Source organism: Sciurus vulgaris (assembly GCF_902686455.1).
Source record: "Sciurus vulgaris genome assembly, chromosome: 3".
NCBI classification, from domain to species: Eukaryota; Metazoa; Chordata; class Mammalia; order Rodentia; family Sciuridae; genus Sciurus; species Sciurus vulgaris.
Window position 1 is genome coordinate 21,564,265 of NC_136463.1, and position 26,425 is coordinate 21,590,689.

Sequence of the window (26,425 nt, forward strand, 5' to 3'; positions counted from 1 at the left end):
CCAGTGAGTGGGGTGCCTGGGGACCTGCTGGCGTGGGCCAGAGGCCCCTTTGCCCAGGGAGTGAAATGGGGCACTCCAACTGGGGCCTGACTGTGAGGAACCTCCAATGCCAAAGAAAAGCATTTGGAGTGGATCGTGTAGGCAGTTGGGAGCCATGGCAGGATTTGGAGCAGAGGAGGGTATGACCGTTCTGACCTTATAGAACATTCACTTGGGCTGAAGAGGGAGACATGGATCAGAGGGGTTAGGGTGGGCTGAGAAGACCTGTCAGGAGCAGGAGTCAGGCCAAGAGGAGTCCTGCTGGGTGGCAGGGGCAGGGAAAGGGAGAGGAGGGTGTGCAGGCAGAAGAGAGGCAGGGCTGGACACCCGAGCATGGGGGCCAGCGTGCCTCGGTCAGTGCTAAGTGAACATCAGGTGAACACGTGAGGAAGTGATAATGATGACCCTGGGTTTCTGGTTTGGATGACTGTGTGGCTGGGTGATGCTATTAGCCAGGACAAGCTCAGGGGCAGGGCGGGTGACCCTCTGGTTGGGTATGTTGATCGAGACCCTGCTGCAAAGGGCTGAGCCTGTGGTGGAGTCTCCACGCTTAGTCACACGTTCTAGCCTTTTGCTCCCTCACAGTGGTGAAGTCCATCTGTAGTCTAACCACAGTCTCTCCTGAGTCTATTTGTTGGGCTCCTCAGGATATGGAAAAACCACTTGCTCAGCGCCTCCTTGTAAATTCTGGGTTAGTGGTCACAAAGTAGCCACAAAGTGCCTTTAGGCTGTCCCTTTTTCTTCTGCCGCGCGGAGCCTGTGAGGCTTGATCCTTGGGTCTGTGCATTCTGGCACTCCCAGCTGAGAGTTCCCAGTCTGTAGGGAATGCTCTCCCCTCCTCCTGGGCCTCCCTAGCTGTGGATCCTCTCCAACATGCTCCCAGGGGCCTGCTGCCCAGCCAGCACCCTTGGGTTGACCTGTCCCCTTCTCCTTGCAGCCTGGCTACTCAGTATTCCTCGTCCCTGGTCTCGCAGCCCTCTCGGGATGGTAAGAGCTTGCCCCATCTTGCCCCAAGAAGGGCAGCACGGACCCAGTGGGAGGGGAGAGGCTGAGGATCTTTCTGTGTGGGAGACTGGGGGAACCACAGGTGGGGTGGCCAGTGTGAGTAGGGGCCCCTGCCTGAGGCTCCCGTGCTCCCTCCTCCACTGCCTGCAGCCATGGTGACAAGCCGCCAGGTGCGCACCATTGTGGAGGAAGTTCAGGACGGCAAGGTGGTCTCCTCCCGCGAGCAGGTCCACCGCTCCACTCACTGAAGCCTCTTCGGGCATTGGAGGCCAAGGGGCAGCCATCTCCTCCAGCTCCCAGCATGCTGCAGCCAGGTCCCACGGCCTGCTTGAGCCCCACCTCGTGAGCTGCTTTCTCTCTGTGTCTGTTTCCTGCAGCCCCTCATGGAGGGGCCTCTTGAGTTTGCCTCGTGACTGCAATTAAAGCTTTGCTGAAGTTCAATCCTTGAACTTGTGATCTGATCATTGGCTTGGGCAGTGTGGGCTGAGGGATTGGAGGAGGAGGAGAGTTCACTGAGCGTTCGGTATCGCTTGTCACCTGCCCACCTGTTCTGCCCACTCCATCCAGGCCCGGGGCTCCTGGGAAGATGAGAGGGGAGGAGGCGGAAGTGTTGAGGGTGGAGGCCCGGGATAGCCTGCCAGGTTACGGAAATTTCTAAGAATCAGCCTCTGGGTCCTTGTGTTCTGTGGCTGGTCTCTGGGAGGGCCCCACAGACTTTCTGGGGAACCCTGAAATTATAGAATGCTCCTTGCATCGGGCCAGGGTGGGTCCAAGGGCAGGAGTCTTTACAGAGGAGTGGTCCAGAGCAGCACTATTGATGGAAGAGAGGGGGTGGCAGCTGCACCGTCAGCCCAGGAAACCAGACTGGCTCTGCCTAAGTTCAGCTGGGGGTGTGTGTGGGGCGGGGTGGCCACTGTGCATGTGAGCGTGGGGGGCGACCTGTTTGCTTTGGTGGCTTGGCAGCTGCTGGGCTATTGGGGAAACGCTCTCAGCTGCTGTCTGGGGGCTGTCTGGGCCTGTCTGGGAGGTGGAACCCATCGGCAGTCTGAAACACGACCACATTCCGCCCAGCGGGCCTGTTGGGACCCTGGGACCCAGGGCTGGGCTTGGGATGGTGGGCAGGGCAGGGTGGAGCTGTGGGGCATGGCACACAGCCACCCTGGGAAGTCGCATCTTGGGGAGTCTGGAGAGGAAGGGTTTGAGGGGTCTTTCTTTGAGCACTGTCCTTTAGGTTTCTGTAGGGCCTGTGGCCCCTCACCCTTCCCTGAGGTCTCTTGGGGGTACTGAAGGGGTTGGGAGGGTGGAAATGAACCTGCCCCTCACAGACGCCCTCTTACCACCACACTCCTCCCACAGCCCCCTACGTCCCCATCCTAGAGCTAAGCTCCTCGTTGCATACCTCAGCCCTGGATGTCACCTGCAGGAGGGAGGAAGAGAAAGATTTAGAAGAGAAGGCTGGCTTCCAAAAGGACCCAGGAGTGGGGGCAGGGCCAGAAAGCTGGCCAGATGGAGCCTTCGCCCCAGGAGTGCATCCCTAGGCGTCAGGGCTTCACAGAAGGGGAGTCCTTGGGAGAATGGGTGCACGTCTTGGTGAAGCCCCGTCAGCCTAGGCTGGAATGAGGTGGGCATGTGGACCTGGCTCCCTTGCTAAGCCCTGGCTTCCTTTGAGATCTGGACAAGTAACCCGAGGCTCAGGGAGTTCCTGTGTGGTTGGGGCTGGTGGGTTCAGGTCCAGATTCCAAGGCAGGATGGGCGCTTCATCCTTTCTGCCTCCCCAGCACCGGGACTGCCGCGAGTGTGGGGTGGTGTGCGTGCGCTAAAGGAAAGCAACCTCAGGTGGGGGCCCACCCCATCTCCTCATCAGACCCAGCTTCCAGGCAGCCTGGCTGGGATGGCAGCTGCTTGGGAGGGCCTGTCACGATGACGTCTTGCCTTCTCCTCTTCTCCGTATTAGGTCATGGGAAAGCGTAGCTGGAGGGCCTGCCTGATTCACAGGTGACGGGCCTGAGACCAGAGACACACACATGCACACGCAGACGCCCAGCGCGGGGGTTCGGAGAAATGAGGCAAAGTCCTGATGTTGGGAGGGGAGGGGGCCCGCAGCCACCTGGGAGCTGGCAGGTAGCCAAGGGTGATGAAAGCCCAGGGGAATGGAAACAGAGCAGCGAGCCTGTTGTAATCGCTACGCCCACTTGCCGGCCTATAAAGGAAGCGGGCGAGCCCCGGCAGTGACACGCACCTTGGCGCCTCTCTTCCTCCTGAGCCCTCCCGCTCTGTGCCCGCCACCCGCTGCCACCATGACCACCACCATCCGCCAGTTCACCTCCTCCAGCTCCATCAAGGGCTCCTCCGGCCTTGGGGGCGGCTCATCCCGCACCTCCTGCCGGCTGTCTGGCAGCCTGGGCGGCGGCTCCTGCAGGCTGGGGTCCGCCAGTGGCCTGGGCAGTGCCCTGGGGGGTGCCAACTACTCTAGCTGCTATAGCTTTGGCTCTGGCAGCAGCTATGGAGGCAGCTTTGGGGGTGTTGATGGGCTGCTGGCCGGAGGTGAGAAGGCCACCATGCAGAACCTCAACGACCGCCTGGCCTCCTACCTGGACAAGGTGCGGGCCCTGGAGGAGGCCAACACTGAGCTGGAGGTGAAGATCCGAGACTGGTACAAGAAGCAGGCACCTGGGCCTGCCCCCGACTACAGCCACTACTACCACATCATCGAGGACCTGAAGAGCAAGGTAGGGTCTGCTGCAGGAGGGGTCCAGGGGAGCATGACTTCTCCCCATCTCCTGCAGAGGAAGGCCTGGAGTCTAGTCTGGGGCTGCCACCTGTGGGGAGTTGAGGGCTTGGTGTCCAAGAGCCTGTCTTGGGGACACTACGTGGCCCACATTGCCCTTTCCTGGGGCAGCAGTCTGGGCCATGGAGAAGCAGGCCTCCTGAGGCTCCTTGGAGCATCAATTTTCTCCTCAGGCAGTGTCTAGTCTCCTCATGTGGCTGTGGGATAGGATGGGAGGTGTATGTGGAGGGCTGGGCCCCTGTGGGGCATCTGGACATATGGGCATCTCTCTCCTTTGGAGCAGAGTCCAGAAGAGTCCAGAAGGAGCTGGTGTAATGGAATGGGGGTCTGATGGCACCTGCTGGGAGGAGAGGGAGGAGGGGAGGGATGATCTCAATATGGGGATGACCTCTCATGGGCCTTATTTGGGGATTTCCTGGCTTCCCTGTCCCTCCAGACTGGGGCTCAGCAAACCCCAGAAGGTGGGGCTGCCTGAAGGAGCCCCAAGTTAACACTTACCAGGAGTAATGATTTGTGATTTGAAATCACTATTAGAGAGGGTTCCTCTAGCAACCTTTGTGGGGAGACCCTCAGAGGCACCATCTGGTCAGCTGTCAACAGGGGATTGCTCACATCCCCTCTTTGCTTTCTGGAATTCTGGGAGAGCTGAATGTCTGTGCTGAAGACATTCTCCCATTCTCCTCTGGTGCTCCCACCTTCCCAGCTGGTCACCTCCTCTGCCTTAGGGGCAAATCCAGCATGGGGGTTAGGGATGGGGTAGGGAAGGCAAGTTTTGGCTCATGAGAGTCCCTCTTGCCTGTCTCTGCCACCAATGATACACAGTGTAGGGGCAAGGTTGGTGGGAAGATGTGGTTCCTGAAAAGGCAGCTCGTCCTGGCCCCCAGGCAGGGAGGCCTGCTTGGAGTTGGGGGCTGGGCTGACTTGATTGCTTTCCCACCCCCAGATCCTCACAGCCACTGTGGACAATGCCAACATCCTGCTGCAGATCGACAATGCCCGTCTGGCTGCTGATGACTTCCGTACCAAGTAAGTACCAGTCAAGGGGCTGGAGTAGGGAGAGCATGGGGCAAGCCTCCTCACGCCAGGAATCCCCTATTACTAGTGGCTAGGTCCAGAAACTGGGGTGGGACAGTCCTAGGAGCTAAGAGGCCACACCTTAGTCCAGGATGAGAAATGCAATGATGTCTGAGGGTCACTGGGCTTAGGCAGGTGATAGGAGAGGGAGGGGAGGAGGGAGGCTGAGAGAGAGTAAGAAGCAAGGGGGTCGGGTGAGTGTGGGGTCCTGCTCTGTGATGGTCCTAGGGCCCCAGGCTGGACTTTGATTCCGCTCTACCCTCTCAAAAACCCTTAGAGCCCTGGCAGAATGAAGGCAGGGGAGGGGCCAGGACCTTGTCCTGCAAGTCCAAGTAGCCTGCACTGAAGTCTCTGGTTGCCATTGCAGGTTTGAGACAGAGCAGGCCCTGCGCCTGAGCGTGGAGGCCGACATCAACGGCCTGCGCAGGGTGCTGGACGAGCTGACCCTGGCCAGGGCTGACCTAGAGATGCAGATTGAGAATCTCAAAGAGGAGTTGGCCTACCTCAAGAAGAACCACGAGGAGGTGAGGTGGCAGGGGCAGTAGGTCAAAGAGGCTGAGGAGTGGGTGGCAGGGCCCTGGGGCTGGGCTGTGGTTGAGGCAGTGGGAGAGAGCGGAGCAGGCATGCTGGGTTAGTCACCCTCCAGGGCTTCCCTGTCTGAAGAGCCCTGATCCCTGTGGTCCACAGGGCAGCCTCCTCCATGTACCACACTGCCTTTCTGCATCCAGGGAAACTCCTGGACCCACCAGCGCCTCCCTCACAATGATAGCAGATGAGTGGGGAGGTTGAATCTTGCCTCAGTTTAAACCCTCAAATCTGTACACGAGTACATTTGGAAGTTGGAGGAGGAAATTTGGGGGGCACAGGCCTAAGAATTCGATTTTTGTCTTTGGAGAGCCCTCAGTCTAACGAGGGAGGCACAATATGATGATGGAGGCAAGCCCCAGAGTGAGCAGAGGAACAGAAATCCCTTGCAGGGTCTGAGGAAAGAAGCCGGGCAGAACGGAAGAGGGGTGGGTGGGAGCAGGGAGTGGACAGATCCAAATGAAGGGTGTGGGGAGTCTTGGGAGTGGGGACCCCAAACAGGCTTGGATACTCATGCCACATCCCTCTGTCCACAGGAGATGAACTCCCTGCGAGGCCAGGTGGGCGGTGAGATCAATGTGGAGATGGACGCAGCCCCTGGTGTGGACCTGAGCCGGATCCTGTCCGAGATGCGCGACCAGTATGAGAAGATGGCAGAGAAGAACCGCAAGGATGCCGAGGACTGGTTCTTCAGCAAGGTGGGGTTGCTGCAGGCTAGATGGGGTGCAGGGGCATGAACCCCAACAGTAGCTCACTGCCTGGCACCTTAGGGCTGCCCCATCCTCAGTGAGGGGCCAGGATGCAGGGGATCAGGGTCACCCACTGCACCAACAGACCTGGAACTTGGCAAAAGCTGGGGCCTGGGGGATGAGTGGGGAGGAGGGGAGTCTCCAAGGAAAAAAGGCAGAGGGAGTTTATCTAAGGAGTCGGGAACTACACAGGGGCCAGGCTACATGTCCTGGCTGGTTCTCAAGTTTCCTGTTCTCTGCCTCCCACTTGAGGGGATTAACCAGAAGAATTCAACATTTCAAAGCCCATTTCCTGGGCTTCAGGAAGTGGGAAGCTGGTGAGAAGGCACAGCTCCCAACAGTTTAGGAGGAGGCCAGAGGTTCAGGGAAGGTCAGAAAGGTGGCCGTGGCCTTAGGGAGTGAGAAGAGCTAGGTGCCTGTCTGAACCTGGGCTGAGCATATGGAGGCCAGGAATCATCTGATTTGGAGAAGGGGACCCAGGCTCATCTGCTCTGTCCCATGTCCTGTCCGTAGACAGAGGAGCTGAACCGCGAGGTGGCCACCAATAGCGAGCTGGTGCAGAGCGGCAAGAGCGAGATCTCCGAGCTCCGGCGCACCATGCAGGCCTTGGAGATTGAACTGCAGTCCCAGCTCAGCATGGTAGGAATGCTGCTCTGTGTGTGTGTGTGTGTGTGTGTGGTGGGCCCGGTGCTGGGGAGGGGGCACTGCCACCCAAACTAAGCCCTGCTTCCCCCATTTCCTGTAGAAAGCATCCTTGGAGGGCAGCCTGGCAGAGACAGAGAACCGCTACTGCGTGCAGCTGTCCCAGATCCAGGGGCTGATCGGCAGCGTGGAGGAGCAGCTGGCACAGCTGCGCTGTGAGATGGAGCAGCAGAACCAGGAGTACAAGATCCTGCTGGACGTGAAGACTCGGCTGGAGCAGGAGATCGCCACCTACCGTCGCCTGCTGGAGGGCGAGGATGCCCAGTGCGTGGGGGCCGGGACCAGGGCTGGGGGCCTCGGGGCAGGGGTTGGACTCTCAGACCTACATCTAATCTCCTCCCTGTCTGTGTTTTTTTTTTGCAGCCTGACTCAGTACAAGCCAAAAGAACGTAAGGATCTTGACGGCTGGGGGCTGGGGGTGGGCAGGGGGCAGGAAACCCAGCAGCATGTTGACAGGGTTCCCGAGGAGCTCCTCACTGATGACTGGGGGTGATTCTGTTAGGACTCAGAGTTGATGTTCAGGGAAGGATCAAATAAGAGGCCCTGGCTGTTCTGAGGGGGGGCGGGGCAGGGAACTGGTCCTTACCCTGGATTCTGATGGAGAGACATGGTCCCCGCTGTGGAGACTCACCTGATGGGAATAGAGAGACAGGGTCTCATGATCTTTGCTCTTGAGACCTGACAGGTGAGCAAAACCAGTCCTATATCTGGGGACTCTAGCCTGGCAGGAGATAGGGATGTGGACTTGTCCTCCAGATCCCAGACTAATGGGAAAATAGATCCTAGCTCTGGGGTTTGTAGTCTAATGGGGAACCTGGATTTTGTCTCGATGGGGCAGCTGGGGGCATAATCCCTGTGTTAGAGACTGCAGAGAAATGGAGACAGAACCCCTTTCACGTAGCATCCGGTCTACATGGCCCTTCTCTTGCAGAAGGATACAGTGTGTCAGAATCAAATAACCCATCTAGGGAACAAAGACACGCATGGGGTCACCAGGAAGGGACGGGATGGAACGGAGGTGTTGGCAAGGGCAGGAAGGGCACGTGTGCCATGTGATGTTGAGGGGCCAGCACAGACATTGGTAGCAGCTGGGAGGGGACCAAGGGAGGGAGCTGGCTGCCATTCAGGGGCCAGAGGCTGAGCGGAGCTCTAAGTGCCTGTTCCTCCTGCAGCCGTGACCACCCGACAGGTGCGCACCATTGTGGAAGAGGTCCAGGATGGCAAGGTCATCTCCTCCCGCGAGCAGGTCCACCAGACCACCCGCTGAGGACTCGGTCCCTCCTGGCCAGCCCCCCGTGTGTCAGGGGGGTGGCTGTCCCACAGCCTCCAGCCGCTCCAGCCTCAGTGCTCTGCTTCAGCCCCTTTCCCACACTGTCCCCTCTGATTTCAATAAAGCTCGTTGACCCAGAGGCGAACTGTGTGCTTGTCTTGGCTACTGAAGTGGGTGCAAATGACACAGGGTGGACTGGGAGGGAACAGAGGGGAGGCGACGCAGTCCTCAGACCCCCACCGTTGTTGATGTGCAGGTCAGGGGTCAGCTTGGACCAGGTAGAGAGGAAGTCTGGGGAGAGTTTGGGGTAGCTTTGCTGTTTCCTGAGTCATCTCCCCCTGGTCATCTGGAGAGTAGTCTGGGTCCAGCCAGACATGGGGTGGGGTCAGTGAATCAGGGTGGGCCTAGGTGGCCTCCTGGGTAGCTCTGTGACCTTGAGCATTGGTATAGTCTCTTCCCCTCACTGAGCCTCATTTCTCATCCATAAATGGACAGAAGATCTCAGGTGCAGGACTGAATCCCAAGGATGACTCATCCAGTCCTTCTCCTCCCCTGAGAGGGGGCAGGAGGTGGGTGAGAACTGGGAGAGGCCCGGAGGTTGGGCAGGTGGGGGAGGCAGGCTGGGGTGAGGGCCCAGGTTCCTGTGGGAGTTTCAGGAAACCCCCAAGAGGGGCTCCCGTGGCCCCACCCAGGAATAGGGGCTGGCAGGCTTGTGTTCCTGGGAAGGCTGTGACCCTAGCCTGTGTGGGAGAGAGGGTGGGGCCCCTCTGGGGATGTCTCAGACGGTCACCTAGCACAGGGTGAGGCAAGGTGGGGTACTCTGCAGGGTGGCTGTGCCCAGGGGACAGGGCCCTTCTCCCTGGCCATCAGGCCCCCCTTGGTTTCCTGCCTAGGGTGGGAGTGTCGTGAAAGAGGGTGGGAAACTGCCTGGTGGGGAAGGGGAGGAGGGACAGTCCTGCCCCCGCCACTCCCGGGGCACTCTGAGCACCAGCCCTGGTTCATTCTGGTGGCAGGCAAGTGGCAGGTGTGGGAAATAATGAGGAAACACCTGCAAATCTGAGGAAACACTTGGGTCTTCCTTCGAGTAAATCCAGAAGCCACTTGGTGGGGCGCTGCCTTCGGGTTCTCTCTGAGGAGTGGAGGCAGGCGGAAAGGGCTGATGAGAGGTGTCCCCACCCCAGTTCACTGCAGGGCCGAAGGGGGGGCTCTCAGCTTCTGCAGGATCAGACCAGGGTCCTGCAGTATCTTCCAGTGCCCGGAGGTGAGGGCGGGAACCCAGGGACGTGGACAGGAGCATCCAGAGCCCCTTGAGGCCTGGCATGGTGGGGGCTTGGGACCAGCAGAGATGGAACAAGCAGGTGGGGGCAATGGCCAGAACAATGGTCACTGGGATGTGGGGACTTTGGGAGGTGGCAGGTCATCTCTGGACCTTAGAAGCTGCAGTGTAAAATGAGGGATGAGAGGGGCTGCTAATGACCTTTCTAGCCTGACACCCCAGGACCGGCTGGAGCCTGGGGATTAGGTCACGGGGGCACCTGCAGGACCAAAACCAGGCAGGCTCTTCTCCATCACAGCTGATGCCTCTCTGCTGCCTAGAAGCAATGACAATATGGCTCCGATGGGGGCAGGCGGGAGGCCCACTCCCCAACCCCCGCTGTACTTGTGGCCACAACCAGAAGAACCAGCCCTGGGCTGTGGATGGCTCATCCTGGAGGGTGAGCTCATTTATCTGAACCACAGTCCCAGGAAGTGGGGAGAGTCTTGGGAAAGGCACCCCATTGTATGGATGGGGACACTGAGGCTCCCAGGAGCAGTGACTCAGCCCTTCTTCTGGAGCCTGGTGTGTCTGGGGTGGAGCAGGGCGTGGGAGGGGCCCATTCTGTGCTGGGAAGAGGTGCCCAGCCTCACTGGCTCTCAGACAGTGCTGTCCCTCTTCTGGAGACTCTAGGGATCCACTCTTCCTGATGGGGTGGATGAGAAGGGGCCAGAGTGCAGGGAGGACTGGTGACAGCTCTGGCTGGGGTCTCTGCTGGGGTCTAAGTCCCTTCCCACAAATGGAGGAGGTGGGTGGTGGGGGTGGAGTACCCAGGTGTGCGGAGAGTGAGTGCAGAGCCAGCAGAGACAGTGGCTGTCATGTTGAGGGGGCCCCCAAGGAATGGTGTGGGGAAATTTGGTGGCTTTATCTGGGCACCCCAAACAAGCTCAGGATGCTGGGTTCATGCGACTGACCCTGGATTGGGGACCTGGTGTTGGGACTACATGGAGAGGGCTTACCATTCACCCATGCCCACCCTGCTGGCACCCCTGACTGGGCAGTGGTCTGTGATTGCCCGTGGAGTAGCCGCACCCACTCTCCCATGACGACACACTCCCGATTCCCAGGCCACGCCCATGCCAGCGGAAGCCAGCCTGGGACTCTTCCTTTATCATGCTGATGCCCTGGCAGGTCCTGATCTGGCATGTGGCCTGCGGGAGGGAGGACAAGGTGGGCAACATTGCCCACGACGGTGCCTGGCTCTGCGCCTGGCTCCCCACTGAGTCCAGGGAAGGAGAGGACACTGGCTTTGGCCCAGAGGGACAGGGTCTGCTCTGAGAGGCCCTAACTTAGGGGTGGCAAGCAGTGCACAGCGGCAGGCCTGTGGGTCTCTTGGGGAGTGGAGGGGAGCAGAGGGACCAGAGTCAGGGCCATTCCGCCCCAGGCACAAAGGAGGCAGATGTGAGCTTGATAGGACCTCAGGCTCCCTGAAGGCCCCTTGTTTGTGACCAGTGTGAGGGATGTGACAGTTCTGTCCTCAGATGGTGGGCATCATACATGCAGGAGGGGAAAGGACCACCAAAGTCCTCCTGACTCTGGAACCAGGCGCAGAGCCAGGGTCTGGACCCAGACATTTGCTCACCCCGAGGGACCTTGCCCCCTCTTTTCCCTTGTACCCATCATGACTCGACCACACAGTACTGGCACTGTCTTTACCACCCTCTCTCACCCACCAGATTGTATATTCTGAGGGCTTCTCTGTCTTGTTCTTTGAATCTGAGAGCTTGGCACATGGTGGGTACTTCACAGACACCTGTTGAATAAATGCATCGGTGGCCACAGTCTTCCAGGGCTTTAATTTATTTCCCTTCTTCTCCTCTGACATGCCTGTACGGTATTGCCGTTATCCCCATTTCCCAGAGAAGGAAACCGAGGCTCAGAGAGGCTGGAGGGCTTGCCAGTCTCTGCTCTGCTTGCCCCAACTCCAGGCTGCTCTGTCCTGGCCCAGTGGGGCTCTGAAGCCCGTGGCTCTGGCCTGCCCCCCAGGGGCTGGGTGTGTGCAGCCCCCCGTCCTCCGCCTCCCTGCGCTCACCTCACAGCACCCTGGACTGCCTTCTGCCTCCCCAGCATGGGAATCTCCTGGGGAGCTTGTAAAATAGTCCCAGGACCAGGCTTGTCCTGGCAAGGCTAATGGAGGGGTTGGAGCAGGGGCCGGAATCTGCACAGGGATTCTGATGATCTTGACAAGCTGAGGCGTGGCATTGGCCAATGATGTTTCCCGGCCAATGCAAGAGTGATGTGACCTCATCCTGGCAGGGGTGGGGCTATGTCTGGAGGGAAAAGAGGGGTGCCTAGATCTGGCAGGAGTCTGTATTCTGTGCCCCCCAGGCTGAGAGGTCCCAGCCTTGACCAGCTTGGGGCAGGTGTGCATTGCTGGCATGGAAGAATTGTCCCAACTCCTCTGCCAGCCTGGTTCCTCCCAAGCCCAGCTGCAGCCTCTCCAAGCAAGGACCCTTCAGAGGGTCCAGAAGAGGAGGGCAGCTCCCTCCTGTACAGCTGAGGCTTGCGGGGTAACCCTCCTGAGCTGCTTCCTGTAATGGAATTCCCGCTCAGCATGACTGGGGGCCAAGCACCCAGGATTTCCTACCATGAGTGCTGTATTCCTGGCTCTAGTTTTCTCTCCAGGGATGGGTGACAAGTTCTTCTAAGGTTGGAGACTAGAGGGGTGCACAGTGGACACGTGATCTGTGGTGTTGGCTGAGAGGCTGGACGGGTCAGTGAGCAACTTCCTGCAGCTTCACGGCCCACACAGACCCCCAGACCTTTAGTGGTGGACCTGTGTGGGATCTCCCTGACTCCTCCTGGAATGGACACGAGTGTGTGTGTGTGTGTGTGTGTGTGTGTGTGTGTGTGTGTGTGTCTGAGTGTACAAACAAACTGGGGGCAGAGGATGAAGAGGTCCCTGAGACCCCAGGGTGAGAGCCAGTGCTGGATCCCAGTCTCTGCTTCTCCACTTCAATGCTGTTCAACCCCGGGCAAGTCTTTCACTCTCTCTGGTTGGGGTTTGGTGGCCCTTAACGGCCAATTCTAGTCCCCAGGGTGAAGTCTGTGGTTGAACTCCAGGCCTATCCTGAGACCTGGACACTGGACTTTTTGTCCCTGATTCTGGGGTCCCTTTGCCCATATTTTGGGTTAGAGGTAGGGAGTTTCAGGTTCTTTCTCCCAGGTCCATCCCCAAAAGTGTGTGCATCAGCTCTGCTCATACCTGAGCTGATGGCCCATGAGCCTGAATGAGATGTGGCAATAACCCTATGTCTCAGCCCTGGTCATGCTGAGACAGAATTTCCTGCCCCAGCTGAGTTCAGGCATAGGCAGGCCTCTCTGGTCTCCTCTCACCCCAACAGAACAGGGACAGTGGCCAGTATCATGGGTCGCCCCAGCACCCAATGAGGCCTCTGTCTTTTGGTCCAGATCCCCAACCCTTGCTCCATCTTTCAGTGCAGGGCTAGGCTCTCGGGTGAAGGTTATGCCCACCGTGGGCAGAGCTTATACCAGGCACTGCTGGAAGGTGGGTGGAAATTGACCTTACTTGGCCCCTACCTGCAGGGCATTGTGGGAGCTTGGAGAGTTTCTGTTCCAAGGCTTAAAGCGGAGAACTTTAGGTGAATCTCCCCCTCTCTCTGTTTCTCCATCAGTCCTCCTAACTTTACAGGATTAATTTGAGGATCAGGAAAATGATACAAATTTAAGAAGCTCAGAGAGAGTGGTTCAGGATGGTAGACAGGGCACAGGTTGGGGGAGCTGACTGGCAAGGGCTCAGATCTTAGCCCCTGTTGACTGATGACTTAGGAAGTCCACTCACCCTCCTGTGTCCCAGCTCCCTTGACTGTGGACTAAAGCAGGAGACCACCTCAGGCCTGCCTCACAGAACCAGATATAGCAGTGCCTGCGGGGGCAGGGGACTGGAGATTCTTAGTGTCCTCCTCCTCTCCCCCACTGAATGAACAAAGCTTCCAAGCCCAGCCTGGGATCTGTGGACATGAGGGAAGCTGTTGGGAACTGGTCCCTGGGCAGGATGGTTTCCATGTGGGGACTCTGAGGTCATGGCAGGGCCAGGAGTCACATAAAAATTAGTGGCAGGACAGGGAGTCTCTCCCACTACAGTCTACAGGTGGGTGCCCCTGATTAGGCGAGGGCAGTATGTAAAGGAGAGGAGCATGGGCTAAGTTGGGGTGCTCATTAGGCGGGAGTGTGGGGGTGCCTGTGCCTAAGCCTTGGTGCCACATTTGAGAGGCGGACACCAGGGGAAGCTGGCTGCAAAGGAGGGATGGAGAGGCTAAGTAAAGCCCCAGGACTGGCCACTGGGGCAGGGACAAGGGGGTCTTCCATGCATGCTCCTTTGTGGCTGGTGGTGTGTCTTCCCCTTGTACAGATGAGAAAGCTGAGGCCCTGGGACCAGAGGACATGCCTCTGCAGGCTGTGAAGGGCGGCACAGGAATGCAACTGTGCAGTGGGCACTGTTTCCATGGCAGCCCAATGGGGAAAGAGAGTCCTAGGATTTTTAGAAATAGAAAAGCTTCCCCAGTCTTGCAACCCAGTCTTGGAAAAACAGGTTCGGGGAAGGGAGGCGAGGGTCCTCAAGTCACATAGTGAGACTAACAGAATGCCACCAAGAACCCAGCTCTGTTCCAGAGCCTGGCTTGTAAAACCCCACAGCTGCATCCCAAGACGGCCTGGGGGGAGGGCATCGCTGAGGCCTCTTTCAATCAAGGCACTCACTGTGGGGCAGGGAGTCCTTCTGCTGGCCTGACTCACTGCCTGGGGACGCGACTGCCACAATGCAGCCTGCACCAAGGCCCCGCTGTCCCCTGGGGCTCTAGGAATGGGAGCCGACTCCTGGCCGCCCAGCCTGAGTCACTCCCAACTCCAGGTTGTGTGTGTTTTTCACTTGGCCCCACACCCCCAGAGTTGGGTGGGAACCCCGAGAGGGCTCTGCACACGGTGGAGTGAGTCCACCCTGGGCTGAATAATCCAGAGTGGGGAGTCAGATAGGACTGGAGTGACGAAATCCGAGGGGAGCCTGGAGTCAGCAGTTGGAGGGCCACGCCTTCCCCAGGTGCATATAAAGGCTCCCCGGGATTGAGACAGCCACAGCATCCTCTCAGCCTCCCTGAGCACCCTTCTCTCCTCTCTGCCAACCAGCCCGCTCACTCACCTCCTCCTTGGCACCATGACCTCCTGCAGCCGCCAGTTCACCTCCTCCAGCTCCATGAAGGGCTCCTGTGGCATTGGTGGTGGCTCCAGCCGCATCTCCTCTGTCCTGGCCGGAGGATCCTGCCGGGCTCCCAGCACCTATGGGGGCCTATCAGTCACCTCCTCCCGCTTCTCCTCTGGGGGAGCCTGCGGGATGGGGGGCGGCTATGGTGGTGGCTTCAGCAGCAGCAGCAGCTTTGGTGGGGCCCTAGGTAGTGGCTTTGGTGGAGGATATGGTGGTGGTGCTGGTTTCGGTGGTGGCTTTGGTGGTGGCTTCGGAGGTGGGTTTGGTGCTGGTTTTGGTGGTGGTGATGGTGGCTTCCTCTCTGGCAATGAGAAGATCACCATGCAGAACCTCAATGACCGCCTGGCCTCCTACCTGGACAAGGTGCGGGCCCTGGAGGAGGCCAACACCGACCTGGAAGTGAAGATCCGAGACTGGTACCAGAGGCAGCGGCCCTCTGAGACCAAAGACTACAGCCCCTACTTTAGGACCATTGAGGACCTCAGAAACAAGGTGGGTGACTGATGGTTGGAGCACTGAGAGAGACTAGGGCTGCAGTGGCCTTGAGTAAATTGCTTTCTGGCAATTCCATTTACAAACAGGGAGACAGAGGTGCGTTTGTAATGGCCAGATAACCGGTGGCGGAGGGTTCCTTTTCATCATCTCCATGTCTCATCTGGGTCTGGAACTCTAAATCTGCATGCAAGGGTTCATTACACTACAAGCTCAGTTTCTCAGTTTTGGGTCCAAGATAGGGTTGGTGGGAGATGTGGGCACATCCTTTGGGCCAAGTGGAGAGATGTCTTAGCCTGGTTGGGGAAGATAGGACCTGCCCTGCCAGGCATCTGACCCTCCGGTTTAGGGAGGCTCCTTTTGATCCTCTCTGCCCTTCACCCTTGAGCAGCAGGATCCTTGACTAACCAGACCTCCTGTCCTGTCATCCCCATTCCAGATCATTACAGCCACCTTGGAGAATGCCCAGCCCATTCTGCAGATTGACAATGCCAGGCTGGCAGCCGATGACTTCAGGACCAAGTGAGCATCCAGCATGATGGGCTGAGGGCAGAGCACAGGGCACAAAGAAGTAGGGCTGTCCATCCAGACCTGAATCCTTGGAAGCCTCAAGGGTGGGACCTGAGGCTCTGACTTCTGTCTTGCCAGGTATGAGCATGAGCTGGCCCTGCGCCAGACTGTGGAGGCCGATGTCAATGGCCTGCGCAGGGTGCTGGATGAGCTGACCCTGGCCAGAGCCGACCTGGAGATGCAGATTGAAAGCCTCAAGGAGGAGCTGGCCTACCTGAAGAAGAACCATGAGGAGGTGAGGTCATAGCTGGCTTTGGGGTTAATAGACTGGGAGGGTGGCGTTGCTGGATCTGCCTAGGGACGGGAGAGGGGTCAGCTGATCTGACACCCCCTTCTATCCCTTTCTAGGAGATGCTTGCCCTTCGGGGTCAGACTGGTGGGGATGTCAATGTGGAGATGGACGCGGCTCCTGGTGTGGACCTGAGTCGCATCCTGAATGAGATGCGTGACCAGTATGAGCAGATGGCCGAGAAGAACCGCAGAGATGCTGAGGCCTGGTTCTTGAGCAAGGTAAGGCTTGGGTCCTCTGCACTTCTGCAGGACTTCCTAGCTGGGGAGGCTTAGGAGAGCCTCATACCTTTTGCTCCTGTCTCCTATCTCAGACTGAGGAGCTGAACAAGGAAGTGGCCTCTAACAGCGAGCTGATACAGAGCGGCCGCAGTGAGGTGACTGAGCTCCGCAGAGTGTTCCAGGGCCTGGAGATCGAGCTGCAGTCCCAGCTCAGCATGGTATGAAGGATGCAGCCCCACTGCAAGCCCCCAAGTCACCAGCAGTGGCCACCACTCCCCTCAACACTGCCACAATCCCATCCTGCATTTCTTTCCCCAGGGGTGGAAATGGAGCCATGATAGTGCCCTTTGTAGAGATGGAGAACTTAAGGCCTAGAAAGGTGGAATACCTCTTTTCCATGTTATCTGATCCAATCAGTAATCCCAGCTGGAGTCGAAATCCGTGCATCTCTCAGGAAACATGCCCAGAGACCTGGAGGCACAGGTGTGAACACCTCTGTTGACTTTCTTGTCCAATCTCCACTTACAGAAAGCATCCCTGGAGAACAGCCTGGAGGAGACCAAAGGCCGCTACTGCATGCAGCTGTCCCAGATCCAGGGGCTGATTGGCAATGTAGAGGAGCAGCTGGCACAGCTGCGCTGCGAGATGGAGCAGCAGAGCCAGGAGTACAAGATCCTGCTGGACGTGAAGACACGGCTGGAGCAGGAGATCGCCACCTACCGCGGCCTGCTGGAGGGCGAGGATGCCCAGTGAGTGGGATCCCAGCGTCGCCTCACAGTCCCTCAGCCCCCTGCTGTCTCCAGCACATCTAATGCTCCCATTCTTTCCCCCACAGCCTGTCATCCTCGCAGCACTCATCTGGCCAATCCTATTCTTCCCGGGATGGTAAGGTTCTGGGGCTCCTAGGCACCGTGGCCAACCAAGCCCTTCTCCACAGAGCCCCTGGGTCTGCCCAGCAACCTGCTCAGCTCCCAGAGCTCTTCTCACCTCCTCTCCTCTCCTCTCTCCTGCAGTCTTCTCCTCATCCTCTCGCCAGACCCGGCCCATCCTCAAGGAACAGAGCTCCTCCAGCTTCAGCCAGAGCCAGAGCCAGAGCCAGAGCCAGAGCCAGAGCTCCAGGAACTGATGTGCCTCCACCAGACATCCTGCCACCTGCAGGCCTCGCCTCCTGGAGGCCTGGGCCAGGACCCTTTTCTCCCAGCGCGGCTCCAGCTGTCTCCCTTTTCCCTGTGCTGGTGGTGGGCTAATAAAGCTGACTTTCTGGTTGATGCAAACCTGTGTGATCTCTGTGCTTGAACTTATGGGAGGGAAGTTGAAGGTTTCTCCCAGGGAAGCTCCTGGGGTCCCATCCCCTGAGGGGTGCAGGAAACAACATGTCTCAGAGGAGCTGGAAGGGTCTTCCTAGAAGAGCTCCATGCCATGAGGGAGGGGTGGGTGGGGGACACAGGAAGAGAGGCTGTTCACAGGTGTGGATGGTGTCCTTTGAGACCTTCCACAGAAGTTCCTTCACTGTCCTCCCTAACATCCTTGTGGGACTGTTGTGGTCGGGTTCATTTTGGGGTTGACAACCCCTGGGATTCAGGGAGGTTAAGGAACTTGCATAAAACCATGCAGACAGTAAGTGACATTTGGAGTTCGAACTCAAGCGTACATGGCTACAAAGTCCATATCTTTCTTTCAACATCACTTTACCTTTTTAGGTATTTAACCCCAAAGACTCCACAGCTTGAGCTCTTAGGTCCACAATTTGTCTCCCGGCATTGCACGTGGTGACTTTTGTGTTGGAGTGTGGAAGGGAGAACCTTCTGTCTTGGGGATTGTATCCATGGCCAGAGCTGAAACCTTCCTTCTCCAGCCTGCTCCTCCTTTCTACCCCATCAACACCTTCCTCTTCCTTATTGTTCTTAGCTGTCAACTGAGTGCTGATGAGTTCCCTAGGCAATATTGGCCACCTATGTCTTCCTCTTCCCCATGGCCACCACCACATTCATCGCTTCTCCTTCTCTCCCTGGAACTGGGCACAAGCTACTACCTGGGGCTTCTTGCTGTCCATCTCTCCCAATCCTGATTTCTACCCAAAGACCTTTCTCACAAGAACATGGTCAAGCTCAGGATATAATCAGGACTCCCCAACTTAACAACCATGATAGTTCCCTTTTCCTCTAGGACTCAGCTCTTCAGTCTGTCCTGCTGCCCCTCCCTGCCCCGTGTCCATGAGTCACCCCTTCCTGACTAATTGCATGGCCCGCACCTCTCAGTCACTATTCCTTCTTCCTGATGCCTTCCCTGGTTTATAAATTTTAAGTAAAAAAAACAACAACAAAGTTACGTATGTAAAACATCTGAATGCTTTTTTTGTGTGTGAGAAAAAGAACCATTTCCAAGTGGATTCCATTTCTGCTTTCCTATTTCCCACTTTCAACATAAGCTGTTTCTTTTGGTATTTACCTCCTTATTTCTAAATGATAGGAATATACTGCCATTTCTAAATTTTTCAACTGTAGTTTTTAATTACTTGGTTTCCTATGAAAGATGAGGATTTAGTTCTCATATATGACATTATCTGCTCCCCCCAACTTCTTCCTTACTTCTCTTCTTCCCACCTCTTAAAATATTAATATTTTTAATTAGTTAAATGTTTAATGTTTACATTATTATGACTACTCATGTATTATTCATAGTCAAAGCATGTTTTGTACTATATTAAATTTCCTTGAAATAAATGTATGTTTTTTAAATTTGCTTAGGTTTTCTATGTACCTATCATTCATTTGTCCTCTAACTCAGAGCTGGAAGTATGTCTCCTCTTCATGGGTGTTCCATTAATGTCAGTTTCTTGGAGATGTTTCTCCTGGAGCTCTGTCCTCCTGCTCTAGTCTTTTCTGAGTGCTAACCTGCTCCCCAACTATCATCCTAGAATCTCTTCACTATCATCCTGGGCATCCCTTATTTTTTCTATATCCATTGTTTTCTGAATCCCATATCTCCCTGTTTCTCTTCTCCCTTCTTAATTTTAGCGAAGTGTGTTTCTAGCAGTTTCCCAAGGATTTATAGACACTGAGTTTTTTGAAAACATCATGTGTGAAAGTTCTCATGTCTAACCTAGGGATCTACCTTCACTCTTGCGGGATAGTTTGGCTGGGTATGGAATTCTAGGTTGGACATCATTTTCCCTTAGCATTGGAGGGTATTGCATCTTGGCTTCTGATATGCCTATTGAGAAGCTTTATGTCATTTTGATTGTATATCCTTTGTACTATCCTATTCCTACTTTTCCTCCTAGATGTTTTACAATTCTTCTCTTTCTTTCTAGTAGGATGGGTGTCTTGATGCAATTTTGTCTTCATCCATTGGATTGGGCATTAGCAGAAGTTTCCACTGTTGGGACTCAAATTCCTTAGTTCTGATATTTTCTTATTTCATGATTTCCTCCCTCCACTTCCTCTCTTTTGGAAGCTCTTCTCTTTCTGTGTATTTCATTCTATTTTCCATTTAACTTGTCTTTTTTCTACTTTCTGAGAAATTTCAATATCTTTGCCATCTAAAACTAGTATTTAGAGTTAGAAAAAACCCTGCTATTTTTAAATATTACATGACTTTGGATTTTTTTTTCAATAGTCTCTTGTTCTTGTATTAGAATGGAATGTTTTTGCCTCTCTCTTTTTGAGCCTATTATTCATGATACCTACAAATCTTTTATTTCTGCTATTTTCTCAGTTTCCTCTGAGTCCCTTTTCCCCTTTTTGTCTTGCGTTCATCTTTCATGCCAGAAGCTCTCCTTAAATGTCTGGTGGTCCTTGGCAATTGCTCATATTTAAGAGCATGTCACAAAGAAACTGTCTAGAGTGTGTGTGTGTGTGTGTGTGTGTGTGTGTGTGTATACGTACATACATACAGCAGGGGTTTTGCGCCTGATTGGTCTCACTATGGAATAGTCTGGTGGGGAATAAGGTATTTCATTGGAGGACCTCAAACATCAGTATCTGTAAGGCCTTTTATCTTGGGTGGGGTCTTCTTTGGAAATGATACCTCTAATTTCCTGTCTGGATTGTAAAAACTACCAACTTTCTGGAAGCTGTGTGAGAAAGGGGGCGTTCTGGGGAGGTGTCGGTCTCAGTTAATCTGCCAGCTGAAGATTTTGGGGGTCTTACCTCTGTCCTTGGCCCTGCTTGGTCTCTCCTGGCTGAAGGAGGAGTGGTTGGTATCTTATAGGTAGGAGGTGGAAAGAACTATGGAGACCTCCCTACTTTTGAGAGAGACCCCTGACCCCTTTTCCTGTTTCTAGCCCACCAGACCCCATTTTCAGAGGCCTGGTGCCTCTTGGACCAGTGACTTCCCATTGTTCTGATGGTTCTACTTGACTCTTGACGTCTCCCTGGGTAAGCACTGAGTTTTCTTTGTGTCTTTCAGATTGCAACATTTTGTTGCTATGAACTCCTTCCTGCTGTTCGTCCATACAGATTTTATTTGGTTACCGTAATTTTAGTGGTGCTTAGGAGGTGAAGATAAGTCATCACTTTAGCCTCTAGATTAACCCCGAGTCCCTGCTTTCCATGGCAAAATCACATTTATCCTTTAAAGTTGCTGAGCCTGATTCATTACTTTATAATGGGTAATCACTGTTCAGTAAGCGTCTCTCCCTTTTTAGGTTCATCAACTCTGTTCCTCACATCATAGGGTGAACCTATGACTCAGAAGAACTCAAAACCCAATATGCAAAGGTAAACACTGGTAACAAGTTTCTTGTTCACACACACACACACACACACACACACACACACACACAACATACACGTACACATGAACTATGCTTATGTATACATATTACAATTCTAACTACAATTACACTGAATGTCCATATCATTTTGCCTTCTTTTTATTTTGTGCTGAGGACAGAACCCAGGGCCTGTGCATGCTAGCCAAGTGCTCTATCACTGAGTAGCACTCTTGACATTGATTTTTATTCGTATTATAAGGAAAACATTTTCCTATATTATTAAAAGCATATCTATTTCTAATGTTTTCACTATTTGCTGTTGCCATTGAAAATAGCATAGCAGTGAACATCTTTCTGCACAACAATTTACCAATATTTTGGATTACTTCCTTAGGCTAGATTCACAGGCGTATAATTACTAAGTGAGTAGGTACAACTGTTTTAAGTTTCTTGATTGATATTGCCAAATTGATTTTAAAAGAAGTTGTGCTAATTTGCAAGCAGGAAATGGGAATTTCAAAACATTTGCACTGACTGAGATTGTCTTTTAAGTATTTCTTTTGTAAATTGATTCATCTGTCCCTTATGGAAGGCCCTTCCACAGGGACGTAGGCAGTCCAGGGTTGCTACACAACTTCAGAACTGATACACATGTTCATGAGTTGATCAGTAGCAAGATGTCAGAACACCCTCTACCTGGGTGTGGTGGTTGTTTTAAACAAGTTACCTGTGCCTCTCTTTTCAGAGTGCACACATGTGGACCCTTGAGAAACTCCATAAGAAAGGTCCCTACTTGACAGATGAGGAAACTGAGGTCTGTGTTTGTCAAGTTTTTATTACTATAATGAAATTCCTGAGGCTGGGTCTGAAAAAAGGTTTATTTTGACTTATGGCTCTGGAGTTTCAAAGTAGTAGGTGGGGGTGGGTGGGCGTTGGTTCAGCCTCTGGTGATGGCCTTCCTGCTGGCACAGTCCCGAGGTAGCACAAGGCATCACTTGGCAAGGGACAGTGAGTGCATATGCCTACGTCTATGTGTCTAGCCTGTCCTTCTTCTTGTCATGGGGGCTCTACCTTAATGATCTTACCTAAACCTCCAAAGATGCTACATATCCCCCATACCATAGTTGATTAAGATTATAGCCTCTCGATACCATTAACCTATGACTTTGGGGACTGAACTCCTGTCTGGGTTGCTATTCAAATCATAGTAAGCTCTAAAATTGAGGGAAAAACGAACAAACAAAACATTTGCCGGGTCTGACAGCTTGTTAGTAAAACCCCTGAGAGCAGGAACCATGTTTTTCTTGTTCATTTCTGTATCTTGTTAATGGAACATTAACCTTTTTAAAAAACTTTTTTATTCGTTCTTTTTAGTTATATGTAACATTTGGATTCATTTAAATAAGGACAATATCAAAGCAGACATGTGAGTTTCCCTTTCAATAAAGGAACCAGCTTTTCTGTCCAGAAATGCTTACTACCTGTTCAAATCCCAAATCAGACTGCCTCTTGCTCTTGGCTGCCTCTTCCACTTCTAAAATCCTGGACCCGAGGTGAGGAGATGAGCACTCCCTGTGTACCTTGTAACTTGTCTATTTCAAACACACCCTCAGATTCCTTAGGCTTGAGTTAGTGTCAGAGTTTGTGAAATACTATTTTAGATAATTGCACGAACTGCTAAAACAATAACTAGAGTAAGAATTAATGATAGCCCATAAAGTGTATCTGCTGATGTAAATGAATTAGTGGTAAACTCGTAAGTTTGGCTTTCTTTGGATCCATTGTTTCCAAGAGCTATCAAAAGCCCAGTGTCTCTCCTGCTGTCTGAGATAAGCAGCTTGCTATGCTTGCCTTCCCACTGCTGTAGCATATTTAAGACCTTCTGACAGCTCCCTGAAAGGCAAACACAAAGGAAACTTTTTGTTTTCTAGTCAACAACAACCCTTAGACAGTACCTTATACATAAGGGGTGCTCAGTCAAGATTTGTGGAGTCAAGCCATGGACTTTTATTTAGAAGTTGCTGCTCTTTCAGGTTTCCATGCAGTCTTTTCAGAAGCAAGTTCTTCTATGTGTTCTATGTATCTCTCACTATGCCAGCACAAAGCAGCTTCCATGGGTGGGTTTCCCTGAGCTACTGTAGATGAAAGAGTGAATACCCTTTTGAGCCATGGAGGAATGGAGCCCTACCTGCCAGAGCTGAGGCATCAAGCCAGTGGAGCTCTTGACCTGTTCCTTCCTCTAAGGCACTATGCGGGTCACCACCATAGGCAGGTGTATCTCCACATTGCCTTTCCCTAATACTCCACGGTCCCTGATGGCTTTGCACAGATGGAGGTGTGGTAAGGCAAAGATGGCGGCTGTGCAGGATGAGACTCCATTTTTGACTTCACCCCCTGCTAACACATGGCTGGGCTGCAGAGGTCCCTCTTTCTCTTCCAATTATAAAATTATTATACATACAACAGATACACGTTTTTTCCCTTTAAACTTTTATCTACCATGTAGATAGTTAGACGACATAAAAGAAATGTAGAAAAAGAAAACATCCTTCCATTGTCTAGTCCCAGAGTTTTTATCCTCCAAGACAATTTTCCAGCCTCATGATGTGGGAATCCATCGCAAAGATGATGTGCAGATTATTTAAGGGCTTTATTTAAAGGCTTTATTTATGTTAAATTCATAGAAATAAAAGACGAGTAGTAAAGGGCAAATGTATAAGGATATTTATTGCTATATTATTTGTAGAGACAGAAAAAGAAAAGCAAATTTTGTATTGGTAATGAATGGGTTGTATAAAAAATGATCAATTTATAGCATGGTGTATTAAGTAGTCATCAAGGTCAATAAATTGGACCCATGTCAGATGGAAAGGAGGGATTCCTTCAGGAATTGGGGAGAGAGAAGAGCATATGTAGTATGCTGATTTTACTTGTGTGAAATAAACAATAACTGATCCCTTATTTCTCATTTACATAAATGCATGTAGTACGTATGTATGTATTGTGTGACCATATGAACACCAGAAATATGAGTGGATACCTATGAAACTATTGACATAGATTGTCTTGGGGTTGGGGTGGAAGATGATGTGAATTGGGCAACAGGTAGGGGACTGACAGGAAAAAGAAAGATAGGAAAGGGGAAAAAATGATGCACAAACTTTTATACATATGCATAAAATTGTGCATGTGTGTGTATGAATAAAGAAATTAAACAAAAAATTAAACTTCAAAGATTCACTTAATTTGTCGAATACCACATCGACTTCTTGACTAAAAACAGACGCACGCAGTAACCTGACCTGTCAATTTTATATTACCATAGCATACGTTTTTAATTCACTTTGTGCTCAGACAATAATATGATTATTCCATTAAAAGTGATAGCCAAAAGAAAAAACTAACTAAAGTGGGATTGTAGTCTTTTGCAGAAAGTGGCGTGGAGGGCCAACCGGGTTTGAACTTTGAGGGTGAAGTAGGGAAGATCCCCTCATTCCTGAGCCTCAGTTTCCTTACCTGTAACTTCAGGGTATTAGCAGCTACCTGAGGGGGTCATGTGAGGATTAAAAGTGATCAGGGGTAGACAAAACACACAGTAGGCACCCAATAAATATTTTTTTACTTCTTCCCTCTTTTTTGTGACAGTTGTCAAAGGGGCCCAACCCTTTATTGCCTCACTCAACTCTTACAGCAAGGCTGTGAGGACTGACTCTCAAGTCAGGAGCAAACGCCTCCTCCCTGCAGGATCTCCGTCAAGTCTCCTGTCAGCTCCACTGACCTGACTCATTCCATTTTACAGGTGAAGAAACTGAGGCTCAAGGAGGCTTTGCAACTTACCCTAGGATGTATGGATGATAGGAAGGACGTCAGAGTGGCCCCCAGGAGGGCAGACCCCTGACCTCATTAGGCTTGATCGGGTTTGCAGAGAAATCAAGTTCTAGCAATAGTCCAGTGAATTCAGGCCAAATCCGCTTAAGACTGCTCTGGCTTTGGGTAGGTGCAGGGTGGCACTACAGTGATAAATCAGGAGCCACTCTGGACTTAAATGAAATACTTCTTACAGTACCGTGGTAGAAGGTGCTCTTTGTCCTCTTTCTCCTGGAGGTGCCTCGTGTGTGTGTGTGTGTGTGTGTGTGTGTGTGTGTTGCCCGTGGTGGCCAGGCGCTTTCTCAATAGGCCGATGTCTCCGCTTTCCCCTCTTCTCCTCTAGGTAAGACAGTGGCACCTGACTGCTGGAACTTACAGAGGCCTAAATAGTAGCTACCATTTGCCCTGTCTGCTTAGATGGTCACAAGGCTTGCAAACTTTATTGGTTCTCTAGGGTGGGAATAAAGCCTCCTAGAAGCAGATCTGCCTGGATTGGATCCCAGCCCCCTCTTAACCTGCCTTTCCATGTGGCCCTGAGGATTAGAAGAGATGAGGGAATTAATACCTGGCCACAGTGAGCCCTTGTATGTGTTAGCCTTTTGGAACTAGATTCTAAGAGGGTTTCACCTCTGAGTTAGCCCCAGGGAAGAGCTGCTTAAACTGGTTCTGTTCTGTCTACCAAGAGACTTGACTCAGGGGTGTCACTTACAAACTTCCCTTCTCTACCACCTCTGCCATCACCCCTGTTTCTATCGCAAGCCCAACCAGCATCACCACCATCCCCCATTCCATTATCAACACCACGCCGATTGCTACAACACCACTGCCATCCCTAATGTCATCACCCCCACCCCCACCTCAATAGCATTATTATTATCATCACCTCCCACCCCACATTGCTCTTTGAAGGGGATGCTGTCCATATAGGTCAAGTTGGATGTGGAGTAAACCAAGTCATCGGACACAAAGACATCACTCAAGCAGGGACAGCTGCAGGACAGACATACTCTGGGTGTGGCAGCAGAGGAATCCTCTACAGATACTGACAGAGAGGTCAATTAATAGAACACTGACAATTGGGATTCCTTGAAAAAAGACCAGATAAGATGGCCACACAGGCTTGGACCTTGCCACCAGGGTTCCCAAGGGGCTTCCTGAGGGCAGGCAGTGCTTGGTCAGCCTGGTGAAGCCTGGGTAGCTTTTGGATGTTGCCTCTACTTCTGTCTACCTGGACTGTCTCCTCTTATCACTGGGGCCACCAACTCTTCTTCCCCCTCCCCCAGTTTGGTTTCCCCTCTTTCGCTTTATTTGACTTGGAAGCAGAGTTGCTTTGCTTTTCACTTGCTTTTAGTCTACTGTTTATAGACTTCAGAGTCCTTTGGCAGGCTGGAGCTGGTTTATATTGGCTATTGAGAGACAAAGTTAAAATTTCAGGAATTTTGCAAACTGATTGTTAAACACAGCCAGCATCCGACAATTAAATTTTACAAGTTTAATTAAATTATATTGAGAACAAAGGTAATA

General features: G+C 53.0%; 3 protein-coding genes across 3 annotated transcripts in view; all 3 read left to right on the top strand.

Annotated features, from left to right (window-relative positions):
• Nucleotides 1-1,447, top strand: part of LOC306657158 (keratin, type I cytoskeletal 42) — a 6,860-nt gene extending 5,413 nt beyond the window's left edge. Inside the window, exons 6-8 of the mRNA XM_079132902.1 lie at nucleotides 1-3; nucleotides 977-1,026; nucleotides 1,195-1,447. The exon at nucleotides 1-3 is cut by the window's left edge and continues 218 nt beyond it. Coding sequence (XP_078989028.1) covers nucleotides 1-3; nucleotides 977-1,026; nucleotides 1,195-1,292 — 151 coding nt within the window. The 3' untranslated portion in view covers nucleotides 1,293-1,447. The remainder of the gene's footprint in view (nucleotides 4-976; nucleotides 1,027-1,194) is intronic.
• A 1,825-nt stretch (nucleotides 1,448-3,272) lies between these two features.
• KRT17 (keratin 17) lies at nucleotides 3,273-8,357 on the top strand. Its single transcript, XM_079132825.1, has 8 exons — nucleotides 3,273-3,773; nucleotides 4,776-4,858; nucleotides 5,274-5,430; nucleotides 6,028-6,189; nucleotides 6,754-6,879; nucleotides 6,986-7,206; nucleotides 7,306-7,331; nucleotides 8,115-8,357. Exons 1-8 carry the CDS (start codon nucleotides 3,342-3,344, stop codon nucleotides 8,207-8,209), a joined length of 1,302 nt encoding a protein of 433 aa, XP_078988951.1. The 5' UTR covers nucleotides 3,273-3,341; the 3' UTR covers nucleotides 8,210-8,357.
• A 6,267-nt stretch (nucleotides 8,358-14,624) lies between these two features.
• Nucleotides 14,625-17,560, top strand: KRT16 (keratin 16). The gene is made up of 8 exons (XM_079132823.1): nucleotides 14,625-15,237; nucleotides 15,677-15,759; nucleotides 15,886-16,042; nucleotides 16,156-16,317; nucleotides 16,410-16,535; nucleotides 16,846-17,066; nucleotides 17,153-17,202; nucleotides 17,331-17,560. The coding sequence occupies exons 1-8, from the start codon at nucleotides 14,698-14,700 to the stop codon at nucleotides 17,441-17,443; spliced, it is 1,452 nt and encodes a 483-aa protein (XP_078988949.1). The 5' UTR covers nucleotides 14,625-14,697; the 3' UTR covers nucleotides 17,444-17,560.
• The last annotated feature ends 8,865 nt before the right edge of the window (nucleotides 17,561-26,425 follow it).

What these genes read in the sequence shown, in the direction of transcription:
- KRT16 (XM_079132823.1), top strand. Translation starts at nt 14,698, where the DNA reads ATGACCTCCTGCAGCCGCCAGTTCACCTCCTCCAGCTCCATGAAGGGC. An exon ending in TTGAGGACCTCAGAAACAAG is followed by an intron (nt 15,238 to 15,676) that starts GTGGGTGACTGA and finishes TCCCCATTCCAG; the next exon opens with ATCATTACAGCCACCTTGGA. An exon ending in CTGGAGGGCGAGGATGCCCA is followed by an intron (nt 17,067 to 17,152) that starts GTGAGTGGGATC and finishes TTTCCCCCACAG; the next exon opens with CCTGTCATCCTCGCAGCACT.
- KRT17 (XM_079132825.1), top strand. Translation starts at nt 3,342, where the DNA reads ATGACCACCACCATCCGCCAGTTCACCTCCTCCAGCTCCATCAAGGGC. An exon ending in TCGAGGACCTGAAGAGCAAG is followed by an intron (nt 3,774 to 4,775) that starts GTAGGGTCTGCT and finishes TCCCACCCCCAG; the next exon opens with ATCCTCACAGCCACTGTGGA. An exon ending in GCTGATGACTTCCGTACCAA is followed by an intron (nt 4,859 to 5,273) that starts GTAAGTACCAGT and finishes TTGCCATTGCAG; the next exon opens with GTTTGAGACAGAGCAGGCCC.